The sequence below is a fragment of the Callospermophilus lateralis genome, chromosome 12 (genome assembly GCF_048772815.1).
Source record: "Callospermophilus lateralis isolate mCalLat2 chromosome 12, mCalLat2.hap1, whole genome shotgun sequence".
Taxonomy (NCBI): domain Eukaryota; kingdom Metazoa; phylum Chordata; class Mammalia; order Rodentia; family Sciuridae; genus Callospermophilus; species Callospermophilus lateralis.
This window is the reverse complement of record NC_135316.1, coordinates 97,438,859-97,450,879: the sequence shown is the minus strand read 5'-3', so window position 1 is coordinate 97,450,879 and position 12,021 is coordinate 97,438,859. Positions and strand designations below refer to the sequence as shown.

Here is a 12,021-nt window from a genome sequence, read left to right as displayed (position 1 = left end):
GCCTTCCTGTAATCCACCATCTTAAATTACATCACACTGTTTTGATTATTTTAACTTTGCAATGTGGAAATTGGGAAGTATGAGTGCGCCAACTGCGTTTGTCTTTTTCACAATTGTTTTCAATGTCCCCGGGACTTCATATGAATTTTAAGATAAGTTATTTTCTATTTCTACAGAAAAATGTCATTGGGATTTTGATAGGCATTGCATTGAATCTCTAGATTGCCCTGGGTAGTACAAACATTATAACAATAGTCTCAATCTGTGAGCATAGATGTCTTTCCATTTATTGCATCTTTCATTTCTTTTGGAAATTTGTAGTTTTTGGTGTGGAGATGTTTTACCTCCTTGGTTAGATTTAACTTTGGTGCTTCTGTAAATAGATTTATTTTCTTAAATATTTTTTTAGTTGTCAATGGACCATTATTTATTATTATTATGTGATGCCAAGAATCAAACCCAGTACCTCACGCATGCTAGGCAAGTGCTACACCAGTAAGCCACAACCCCAGCCAGAATTATTTTCTTTTTCCTTTACATTATATAGTATATATCTCTAGTATATTCTTTCCATCTCTCTGTTTTTGGTAAATTATTTCACTTAATCTTCAACTTTTTTAAAAAGTTGGGTAAATATTTCTTAATTTTCAACAGATCTTTTCCCTGCTTGCTTCCTTTTAATTTGTTTTGTTCTGTTTTTATTGCTTCATTGGCTTATCTCTTGAAAATACTAACTAGCATTATTTTAGGTGTTGCTGTAGACCTCTAGGTTACTATGTTTCTTCAGGGTGAGCTTTTTGGTGAGTGAATCTTGGTCTTTTCTCCTTGTGTCATTTGTCTTCCTCAAATACTTGGAGATTCTTGGCTGCTTGTTTATGTTTAAGAATGAAAGATTAGATTGATCAAAATATATAGCTACCTGTGGGAGTTCTGTGTTTGGGATTGGGGTTCTACAAACTTCGTGATTGTGACATGCTTGGTGACTATGAAGTTTCTGTGCAAAGACATAGAATGCCCGACTGCTAGGATATACCTGGCTACTGGGAAACTCCTGTGCAAAAGCACAGGATGCAAGGCTGCCATACAATGTCCTTCACGAGTTTACCCTGCTTCCCAGGCCTAGGATGCCCAGCCTCACCCTCTTGAGGTAATATAACTATGCAGGCACTATCTGGTCTCCATGGTAATGCCCCTGGAGGATAGGGACCCCCGTGTTTATTCTAACCTGGACCTTATCTCAGTTAGCTAACACTCAGGGTTAAAGAAATACTAATTAGAATGTAGTCATGGTAATGGTGGTTTGTAACTTTTTTGAGTTAATAAACTCAGCAGGAGGGAGGAGCAAACACTTCACTTCTGCACTACTTCATTCTCTCTGCTCCATCCTGTCTGCCTGCTTGTGCTTTTAGTGTCTGTGCTTTGTGCGCCTCCTCACAGGTCTCCCCGTGCAGGTATTTCTCCAAGGTATTCATTACAGCTAGCATGGTTTCCTCTAAATGTGTCTTTCTCCAGTATGCTTCTTCCCTGAACTGGAGTGATAGCTGTAGGTTCATCTAACAGGCTTCCCTCTAGGAGTGTGGACAAGGAACATACCAAAGCCCATCCCACACAACCACTCCAAGAACCCAGCTGAAGGCCTTTTACTCTAGGGCATCCACACCCACCCAGAAATACCTCTCCCTGTCTTCCTCTTCACCATCATCTTTCAAGAAAAAGTCTTCCACTTTTTAATCTTGGATTAAATACCGTCTCTGTTTCTCCCTGCAGTGTGGGGGCTTGACGGGCACAAATTTCCCACACAGTCCTTCAGTCCGTGGCTTTACCTACCTAACTCCTGACCCCCTAGTGTGCTCTGCTAGGAGGGCCTCCCAGGAAATCAGCTCATCATCTCAGCTGTATTTATATCAGCATGCTTCTTTATTCCATTTCTAGAAATTCATTGATAACTCTGGCACTTACCTCATTATTGTCATCCCCTTTTATACTTATTATCTTTCCAATTGAATTTAATGGAGAGAGAAATGTAGTCTGACACCTTAGAGAACAAAATGTGTTTAAATAATATTTTAATCAATTTCTGCCAGAAAATACCAATATGTACCTGTTGTGCAAACTGAATAATCTGTTAGATTTTTTTTTTTTTCTTTGTACCAAGGATTGAACTCAGGGGCACTCAACCACTTTTTAGAGACAAGGTCCCAGTTGCTTAGCGCCTCACTATCACTGAGGCTGGCTTTGAACTCGTGATCTTCCTGCCTCAGGGATTACAGACGTGCTACACTATGCCTGGCAGGCAAGATCTATTTATCTTAAACTGGGGTTTTAATCCTATCCTGTATTTATGTTATGGATTTTTTAAGTGTTTCTGATTTTATTTCATAAAATAATGTTTGTGAACATATCTGGGTCTTAGAGATAACAAAGATAAATAAGGCATGTTCCTTGTCTCATAGACTCATAGGAGCTCATCTTCTAGGTGGTTAAAAAGACAAATAATTATGATATAGTATAATGGGTACCAAGATGTACAAAGAGCTACTGTCATGTCAATGTAATGAATATATAGAAAAACTAAGACTAGGATTTTCAGTTAACACCAGTGCTAAGTTATATACACACACATCCCCATCCCATTCCTTGATGAAATTTAAGCTAATTTAATATTTAAGGTTTCAAGAACTAAATAAACTTTCCTTCCCCACAGTATTGGCACACGATGAGCTCTAGTACTGGAACAGGAAGAGGAAAGTACGAACAGAAATCTGCCACCTGCTGGGAAGTGTGGAACTACTGCTAAGACTATCAGGAAGTTTTGTTAATGACATTCTTCAGTTTTAAAAACTTTAAATATTTAAAATACTTAATGTATGGGATAAGTCTAAGTTATACAGAAGGACCATTTATATATTTAAAACTGGATCGTTCCTTTTTCCTGATGGCCGAAACATTGGATTTCTGTCTGTTAAGTTTGGTGTTTTGCCAACTAACCCGGTAGAAGACATCTGACCAGCTGGTCTTTGTGGGTGTTTGTCAAACCATCAAGATCCTTTTGTATTCCAGCTTTATGTTCATCCCTATTCCTATTCACAAAATGTATTAAAAATCAGAAAAATTATTTTTTCTAAGAAAAAGGACTCGTAGTAATCTCTGAATAATAAAAGCAATTAAACCCATTTATATCTACTATTTTTTTAAATGGAATTTAATGTTACAGTATAATCATTTATTTTTCTTAAGCCCTATAAGGCTTTTATCCTAGACTTATTTCTGTTGCTTTCTAATGCTTATAGTTTTATTTCATAAAATTACATTCATGGGCATATGTGTATGTACTCTTTTTTAAAAAGGACTGGATACTTCTACAAAAACTAAGTTATGGATATAAACAGTTTGTTTTCCTGTTTTAATGATAGGAAATGGATAAATAAGAATAGTAAATATTAAACTACCTAAATATTCTAGAATTATTGGATCTTGGGACTAGAAGATAGATATTTCAGATCATTTGAATCTCATTTCCTAATCTGATTCAGTAGGTCTGAAATGAATATAGGAAATCACAATTGTTTAAAAGGCTCTCCAAATGATTTGATTGGTGAGTAAAGTTTAAGAAACATTTAATAGAGTTTAGTGGTTGCCCAATGTGCCAGCCACCATTTCCAGGGCTCTGTCACATAAAACCTCAGGTCATCTTGGAAACCTCCAGGACAGAGGAGAACTCTTCCTCTAGTCACAGGCCATTCCATCTTTGGATAGCTCTATACAGAGTTCCACAGTGAGCCCAGAAGCTCTCTGCTTGCTCTTTTGAGCTCTTACGAACTGGACTAATCATTGAATATTTGAGCACAGCCCCTAGAGTATTTGAAAAATACCTGTTAGCTTTCTGTCACTGTGATGCGTGAGATAAACAACTTCAAGAAAGAAAGATTATTTGGTTCATGGTTTCAGTCCATGGTTGCTGACCATGTTGCTTTGGGCCTGTGGCAGCATCGTATATCACAGTAGAACTGTATGATAAAGGAGGCCTGTTCACCTAATGGCTGCTAGAGAGCAAAGAGGAAGGAGCTGCACCCTACGTCACCTTCAAGGGCAGGCCCCAGCTGACCTAACTCCCTTCACTGGGCTTGAACTCCTAAAGGTTCCACCACCTCCCAGGAGTGTCACAGGCTGGTTACCAAGCCTCTTAGCATATGGGCTTTTGGGGGACATTTAAGATCCAAACCAAGATAGTACCTTCCCCTAGCAGCTCTATTCATTCCTAATAAGAGAACACTTCCCTGCCACTCTCCCCTTGTCACTTACTGTATGCTTATGATAAAACAGTGCTCTAAGTGTGGCCAACTCTGGTAGAACTGTATTTTTCCTGTGGGTTTACAGGATCCTAGGGGGAGTTCAGAGGCTTGAGGGGATATAGGTTGGCCTACAGTGGCTAAAACCTTGTAGCTCTTCAGCTCATTTTTCTTTGGAGTTGGGTACAATGCTGGGGCTTCAGGGAGAGGCAAGAGACTGTAAGATCCCAGCCCAGGCCAGATGCACCATCTAGCTTCCCAGGAATCTGCCATGGTGCCTGGGACAGAAGACCAGTTGACTGTCAGGTGGTACTTTGTCTGCCTTCATCATCAGCCTTTGTTTTCATGTCTGTTAAGATTCTTAAAGAAAGAAGGATCAGCTGGGTAGACATCTGAGTCTGTCCTCAATCCCCATTACTAACAACCAGTCTGAAATTCTAGAATGTTTCAGAAATAAGCCCAAATTACAGAATAATGAAGTCTTGGTACCTCCTGATTGTTATCTTGTGATTTGAATAACCAAATTTACTTATTTCCAGATCATTGATACCTTTTATTTGAAAATCTGGGTTTGTAAGTAAGGTATTTCTTTATAGGGACATTCTTTGATAAAATGACACATTTTGAAATCCAGTTATTTTGAGCTTTCATGCCTACAGACTGCCACACAAAAACCTACCCGTTTCAGGGACACTTTACATAACTGTAGGTCTAACCTGAGAATGAGGGTGAGAAAGCCAAAATATAGCCCTTTGGGGATGCTGAACAAACGTGGCCCAAGGGCTACATTCAGGACCCTAGGTTTTGGTTTTCGGGGATAGGCCTTACATCAAATGTTAGCAAAAATGGAATCTTGGGGAGGTAGGCAATCCTGTAACTTTGAGAAATTGTTAGGCTCAGTCTTCATAGCACTTGATGCTTGGGGTATGAAAAGTTTTATTGGGAAAGTGCTCATTGTCTGGTTCCACTTAAGTTCCTAGAGGGATAGAATCAAATGCTTCCAAAGGCACCACAGGCCACATATCAGCCAGAACTAGGTAAAATCTGACCTCATTAATCTTAAAAATGTAGCTTGACCACATGAGTGGGAGCCTGCACAAGAAAGGATGCTCCTCTGTGGCAGGCCCTGAACCCAGCATCTGAGGTAGAACCAGACAGGAAGTGGCCACCACTCAGAAGAGGTTTCAGGGACCCAGGCAGAAGAGCTCCAGAGGTAGTAAGTATGTAGCAAGTCAGAACATCCTTCTGTAATTAAAAGTATGACTAAGAGAATTTTCTTTTCTGAAATGTAGAAGCAAAGAAGTTCATGGAATACAGCTGCTCACAAGTAAGACTGTGCCTCAAAGGACTGATGGATCTCAGATCTGTGGGTCCAGAGATGAATTGAAAGATGCTGAGGGAACCATGCTCGGTAGTGGAAAACTGTAAGTAATACCCCTATATCATCCTGCCCAATTCTTTTACTCCATAGAACCTAAGGAGCGCACAAATTTCCAAAGAACCAGGTGGTTGGATAAAATCTCACTTTTGGTGGCAAAGTGAAGACTTTGATGGCCATAGTTGGAATTGCAGGCAGCTTTGATTTAGAGGTGCTTGGTCACATGTGCAGGTCTATACCACAACCATATTTTTCTAAGCCTTGAAATGTTGTGATAATGGGACAACTGGCCCCATTTTTCACTTTTATTAACCCAGTTTATCAACTATAAAACTATTTTCTTAGAAATTCCTGACTTACAACTTACTATTAACAACCTTGTAAAAAATTCAAATTTGCCAATCTTACCCTCTATAGTCTTACTTGAATTTGTTTATTCGATCATATAGATCTGACGTGTCTAATAGTACAGAGTTGGTATGCTTCCTGATGTCTTCTACTTTAGAAGTTAGAGGGTTTTTATTAGAATTGAAAGAAAATTACTCATATTTTAAAAGAATGGCTCAAAACCAAAGTGTTCTTTGATAAAGGGTCCAAATCAATCTTGTTTAATTTAAAATTTGGGAGAGCTGGGAACTGTACAGCTGGAGAATGCAGTCTTTCTGCTTCTGTGAGGCTTTGATAACTTGCTTACAAAGACACTCAAGTTGCAGGGAATGAAACATTGCAACAGGTGGTGTATGTGAAGAGTACTCATAAAATCCTAAGACAACTACACCCTTCACTCGGGAGACAAAAATAACATCCTTTTAGAGAAACCAGTGTAAGGGAGGAAAAATCTTTTTAACTGTAAGTGGTATACTGTGCTCAAGGAAATATCCAAATACCAAAATATGGTTGAAGTCTCTCGTGCTTTGTAAAAATGTTTGATTTTTATTTTCTCAGAAATACCTGGAACATTAACATTGCTGGTGGCCTTTCCAAGACAGGACTGCTCATTCCCTGGGAGTATCTTATCCCAGGAGACTGACCCTGGTCAAAAAACAGACCTGAGTGAAGGGTGCAAGTGTGTTGAGAACAGATGCTGCAACTTGAGCACTCTCACTAGAAAGTGTGCTGGTCATAGAATCCACACACGTTTATGGCTCTATCATCTGTTACACCCCCATTCCCGAGGGAGGATTTGCTAGGCGAAAAAAGGTTAAGGGCCTCCTGGGTATGAAATGTGTGCCTTAAGACTAGAGTAATTGGGTTCCTTTTTTAATGTTCATGAAGCCTGACCCAGGCCAAGAAAGGGAGGGAATGGAGCCAGAAGCTCTGGAAAGAGAATCTGTTCCTCCCCAGTCTGATTTTAGGCAGGCCACATGCCTGCTGCTCTCATTTACCTCATCCTTACACAAGGCTGACTGCTCATATGTTGACAGGATGTCATGAGGATTATTAAGTAAGGAAACTGAGCTTCTCAAGAATTCCTATACAAATTTAAGTGTTGTAGTTGTCCCTTACATCTTAGGATATGCAGAATATATAACCAAGAAGAAAGCTACCTTTGTTGGTAGAAATTTGAGATAGGCTGAAGCATCTCTCTCAGGACAATACAAGTAAATGGAGTAAAAGGGAAGGTCTTCAAAGCTATTTGAGTGTTAGTTTTAATATGAAAATGGAAGAATTTTCTTTTTTCTGCTGTCTATAGGTTTCTCTGTAGGTTATCCTGTTGATGTGTACTTAGGACTTGAAAGTTATAAGATTCTAGTCATTCTTGCCTTTGTGCTCTGACCTTCCTGCTCAACTCATACAAGAGAGTCTATCACTGGTTCTACGTGAAGTAAGTTTGGAAACAGATTTCTAAGATGGACTTTCTTAGAACTTTTATATTCAAAAATGACTAAACATTGAATCAAAAGAAGAAAGTACTAATATGACCATAAATATTTTTATTAAATGTGAAAATACACGGGCATAAAAATAGTACCCATATTTGTAGGCATGTCTGAGATCCATTTCAAATAATTTTAGGTTCCTTTTTTATTAAAACACTAAATCAAGATGGATTAAGTTAGTTTTTTCTCTTATTCAAAACAAACAACCTTAGGGTTAGAGTAATAGCTTAACTTCTCTAACATCTCCAATTTTCACCTCCCCTGTGCTCTGCTTCCTTCTGCAGGTAAGTGTTTCATCCACAGATGAGTACAACAAAACCTGTTACTATACAACAAAGCCACGCAGTGGCTAATTTTACTTTTGAATCATTCAGCAAATGAGATCATCTGTTTTAAAAAAAAGTCATCCCACCTCTTAACATCATTTGAAATTACAGGAAAAAATCTGCCTCTAACAGAAAAGGAATGATCTGATCTAGAATAAGGATACTGGTTGTTACTGACAAATTAGCATTTGTTTTCTTCTCTCTTTATAAATATGGAAAAGTCAACTACATTCAACAAAGTTGCATAAATTTCTCTATAGGTTATCCTATTGATGTGTAGTTAGTGAAAACATTTTGCAAGGACCATCACCAGTGCCCTGTGTATGTAACTCAGGTGGTTCCAACACAGACCAGAAGAATCATTCTGAACTTGCACTTTCTTCTTGGTAAGTGTGAAATACAACTTCTGGCCCAATTTCATGCCTTTAAAGGTAAAATTTGTCATTATTCCCTATGAGTAAAAAATGATATCAATTTCAAATTGTGATTCTACTATTTTTCTAATTAGTTATCATCAACTTTTTTCTCTTAAAAAAATCATGGGTATTTTTTAGATTCCATTATCAGAGCTCCCACAACTTATTTTCATACTGATATTTAACTAGAATATACTTTTAACACTGACTAATGAGAAAGACATGTTAAAATTAATCATCACATCCGATTCATATTATTAAACTACTGGAATTGTTTTCAATTGTTCATCTATTCATGGTAAGAAAACTTTCAGAACTAAGGAATGATTTAAATGCTGTCTTCCTTTTTAGAACATTTTAAAACATAACTAGGCTGACATGTTTTAATTCCTGCTGCAGAAAGTGTCCCCAGTATAATAGTCCAGACCAGTGACGCTTCAGTAGCCCACCAAAAGGGAAGGGAGGAGTTGAGAACAGAAGACAACAATATGCCCCTCTCTGATACTGTTCTTTCCAGAACATTCACAAAGGTTACCTGCAGCATCTGCAGTCCTTCAAGAGAGACTGGAATGTGGAAGTCATCCCACAGAAAAAGAAATTTTTTTTTTACAGGGATATGTTTTAACACTGCATATGAGCAGTGGAAGAACAGCTTCTTTGTACCTTTACACATCCAGGGTTTTTCTCAGTCACTGTTTGAGAACACACAGTGACTGTATTTCTGTTTGAGTGGATACGAGAAGACTACTGACAACCATCCAGGCTGATACCTCAAGCCCTTTCCTCCCTCCTTCATCAGCACAAGTGATCCCAGAGAACTTGTTTCCCTATGTGGCACTGACACTTGGCACCAAAGCTCTGTTGTTCTCTTCACTGAAAACCAGCAAGTAACTACACAATTTGATTAAGTTGACTAAACTAAATCCACAATAATTTTAGTTGTTACAAGTGAAGAAAAAAATGAAATGCAAAAGCCCTCTGGGCAGCCAGTTAAGAGGCAGCTATGCCCAGCCCTCAACCCCACTGGCAAATTTTTATGCTCCCAAATGCAAGGGTGAGTCACTTTACTATTTCCCTTGATCTGTGTGAAAATTCTTACCTTTGAAAGTAAGTAGAGGCCATCATTATTTCAAAGAGTGATAACCACAAAAGGAACCAGTTTAAAAAAATATATTGCTGACATAACTAGTGAAGTAATGAGATTACTAAGATTACAGAACAAAATGAATTTACTTATTATTTTCATATTGCCTTGAATTTTGAGACATTAAATGAAAGCTGCAAGCTGTTTACTAGTTTTCAAAATGCACTATTTAAGTTTATCAGTAAGAAACAGATTTCTAAATAGATGGACAAAGCACTTAAGTGTTATATGTGATTTATGTCCTTCAGTTAAAAACATTTTTTTTCCATGTGACTAGAGAAAAACAACTTGTGCATGGTTGTTGCAGTCCTTTGTGGTCGGGATGGCCCTACAGGAACTAAAATGCTTGATTTCACAGAAGCCATATATTAGAACTTTTAATGCTTAAAATGTTTCAAATGCTTCAAGGCAAAACCAAAAACCTTTCTAGAATGAAGGTAATTCTTATCTAAAGTAATTTTAGATTTTAAATTCAGCATTAGCAGTTCCATAAATATTCACTTTATTCATTTAGAAACATTTTTTAGGGTAAAAACTATCCAGTATACAATGACTGAATAGTATAATATCTTACCTTCCCTTCTTTTTGAAGAAGGTAACTATCTCTGAAGGAGATGCTACGTTGTGAAGTGAAATGATAATGGATGCAGAGCCAGCAAAAACCAACCAATTTGCAAGCCTGTATTTTCTTTCGGGCAGAACTAAGAGGCACCCAGGCCTGGCTGGTGAGGGCAGAACTGCTGTCCAACACACCAGCAAACAACTCCCATGGGGAAGTTGCTCAGAGGATCAGTCCAGATGTAAAGAGAAACTGCCCTACAGTATTGCTTGAAAGTAGGAGTCAAATAATACCACTGCTTTATCATATAACATAAAATGTAAAACGGGTTCCAATTGTTCTGTTTAATGTTAAGCAAAAGGGCCCATAGGTTCTTAGAATTAAATTCAAGTTTTTTTTTCAGTATACTGTAGGTACTAAACAAAAAAATGTTTAACATCAATCCAGTCTATACCAGGATATATCAACTACCATTTGGTAACAAATTTCCTAAAAGACTCTGCCCCTTCTTCAGTGACAGCCATGTTGACGCTTGCACAGGAATAATCAGATATACCTTAAAGGAGGCATAGCAATTTAACATTAGCAAGTGACTGAACTGACCAAAATCTAAGCATAGTTGTTCCTAAGAACAATAAATCTCATCTGTTCATTTTCTCTTTAAGAACTGAAACACAACCTCTTCTCATGAAGATCACATCTCCTTCACAGAGGTACTATGCAAGGCTGTGAAGAAAAGAATCTACATGCTCCAGTGCTGAAAACACAGAATACGTGAGCACTTCCACAGGTGAGCTGCTTCAGACTACTTCTTCCAGACATTCATAAAATGAATACAGACTCTTGTCAGAGATAGAACCATCCTTGCCCGCCCCCTTGCAGATCCATCAACCTTAGGTCTACAGTGGATAAGAACAGATTTTTTCCTATTAAAACAACTCTTTGGTCATGGACAAAGATTTGAAATTTTTTTTCATTAGGATCCCAGAACAAGATTTTTTTAATCTTTAAAAAAAAAAAAATTAAGGAAGAGCAGAAAAACAGTTGGTTTAATTGAAGTGGAATTTAAATCTAAATGGTCCGCCTGAGCTGAAGGGATTGAACCCTTGCCATGAGTTCCAGCTTCTGTGAAAAGGGTTTCCACCACCTCCTTGTTGGCTCTCTGCATCTAGGGGATCTTCTCCATCATCAAACTTCTTCCTCATTTCTAGAAAAGAAATCAACAACTTAAAATCCGGGCATTAACAAAGGTACATTGGCCGGGAGGTGTCAGGAAACTACTTTTTAGTAGTGCTCTTTGGAGATATCTACAGACTTCCAAAAGTTGCACTCTTCTGATAAAATAGCTATATTAGCACCTTAAGCCCCAAAATTAAGTGTGCCAGCAATAACTTCACCAACACCCTCTTCCCCAAGCACAAAATGAACTTCCTAGAACCTCATTATTCAACCTGAGCAGCACTGTGGTTCCTCAGGTACAAGGGGGAGCAAGGCCCCCTTAATGCACCCTCTAGCAGGCTCATTTTCCTTTCTGAAACTGGTGCCCCACTACTGTGCCTCTCAGCCCTGAGCAGAGACACTGTGCAGATACAGGAATTATATAGAGATGGGAAGAAGCTGTTCATCTTGAGAATAAGAACAGAAAACACCCTGCAGTGTTTTTCTCTGTGCAGAGCTCCATGATGATAGGCTCCACTCCAGAGTACCCTCCCTCAAAAAAAAAAAAAAGACTCCTTATTCCTGGTTAGATGGAGCTGCCCCACACTGCATGGGCCAACCATTTGAGGGATATTGTAGGCACCTGATAGTTGCCAAATAACAGGACAGTATGTGTTCCTACTAAGTCAAGTGCAGTTCCTTCTCCCTTACTAGGTTATACATTACTTAAAAACAAAGGATCATTTAACTTCAATTCCATGGCATAAACAGGTGTTCAAAAAAGATTTGCCAGAGTGGTAAAACTTGAATGTCTCTATTTTTTTTAAGTTGTAGATGGACACAATATATTCATATATTTATTTATTTGTAT

The 12,021-nt window shown here is 38.2% G+C and overlaps 2 protein-coding genes across 3 annotated transcripts in view; one reads left to right on the top strand and one right to left on the bottom strand.

The window, feature by feature from the left end:
• Window positions 1–3,129, top strand: part of Uggt2 (UDP-glucose glycoprotein glucosyltransferase 2) — a 175,125-nt gene extending 171,996 nt beyond the window's left edge. The window contains exon 39 of the mRNA XM_076872262.1: window positions 2,705–3,129. Within this exon, the coding sequence (XP_076728377.1) occupies window positions 2,705–2,727 (23 nt within the window). The 3' untranslated portion in view covers window positions 2,728–3,129. The remainder of the gene's footprint in view (window positions 1–2,704) is intronic.
• Window positions 3,130–7,586: 4,457 nt separating this feature from the next.
• The window catches only part of Dnajc3 (DnaJ heat shock protein family (Hsp40) member C3), a 62,557-nt gene continuing 58,122 nt past the window's right edge, over window positions 7,587–12,021 (bottom strand). For both annotated transcript variants that reach the window (XM_076871966.1, XM_076871967.1), the window contains one exon: window positions 7,587–11,199. In XM_076871966.1, the coding sequence (XP_076728081.1) occupies window positions 11,042–11,199 (158 nt within the window). In that variant the 3' untranslated portion in view covers window positions 7,587–11,041. The remainder of the gene's footprint in view (window positions 11,200–12,021) is intronic.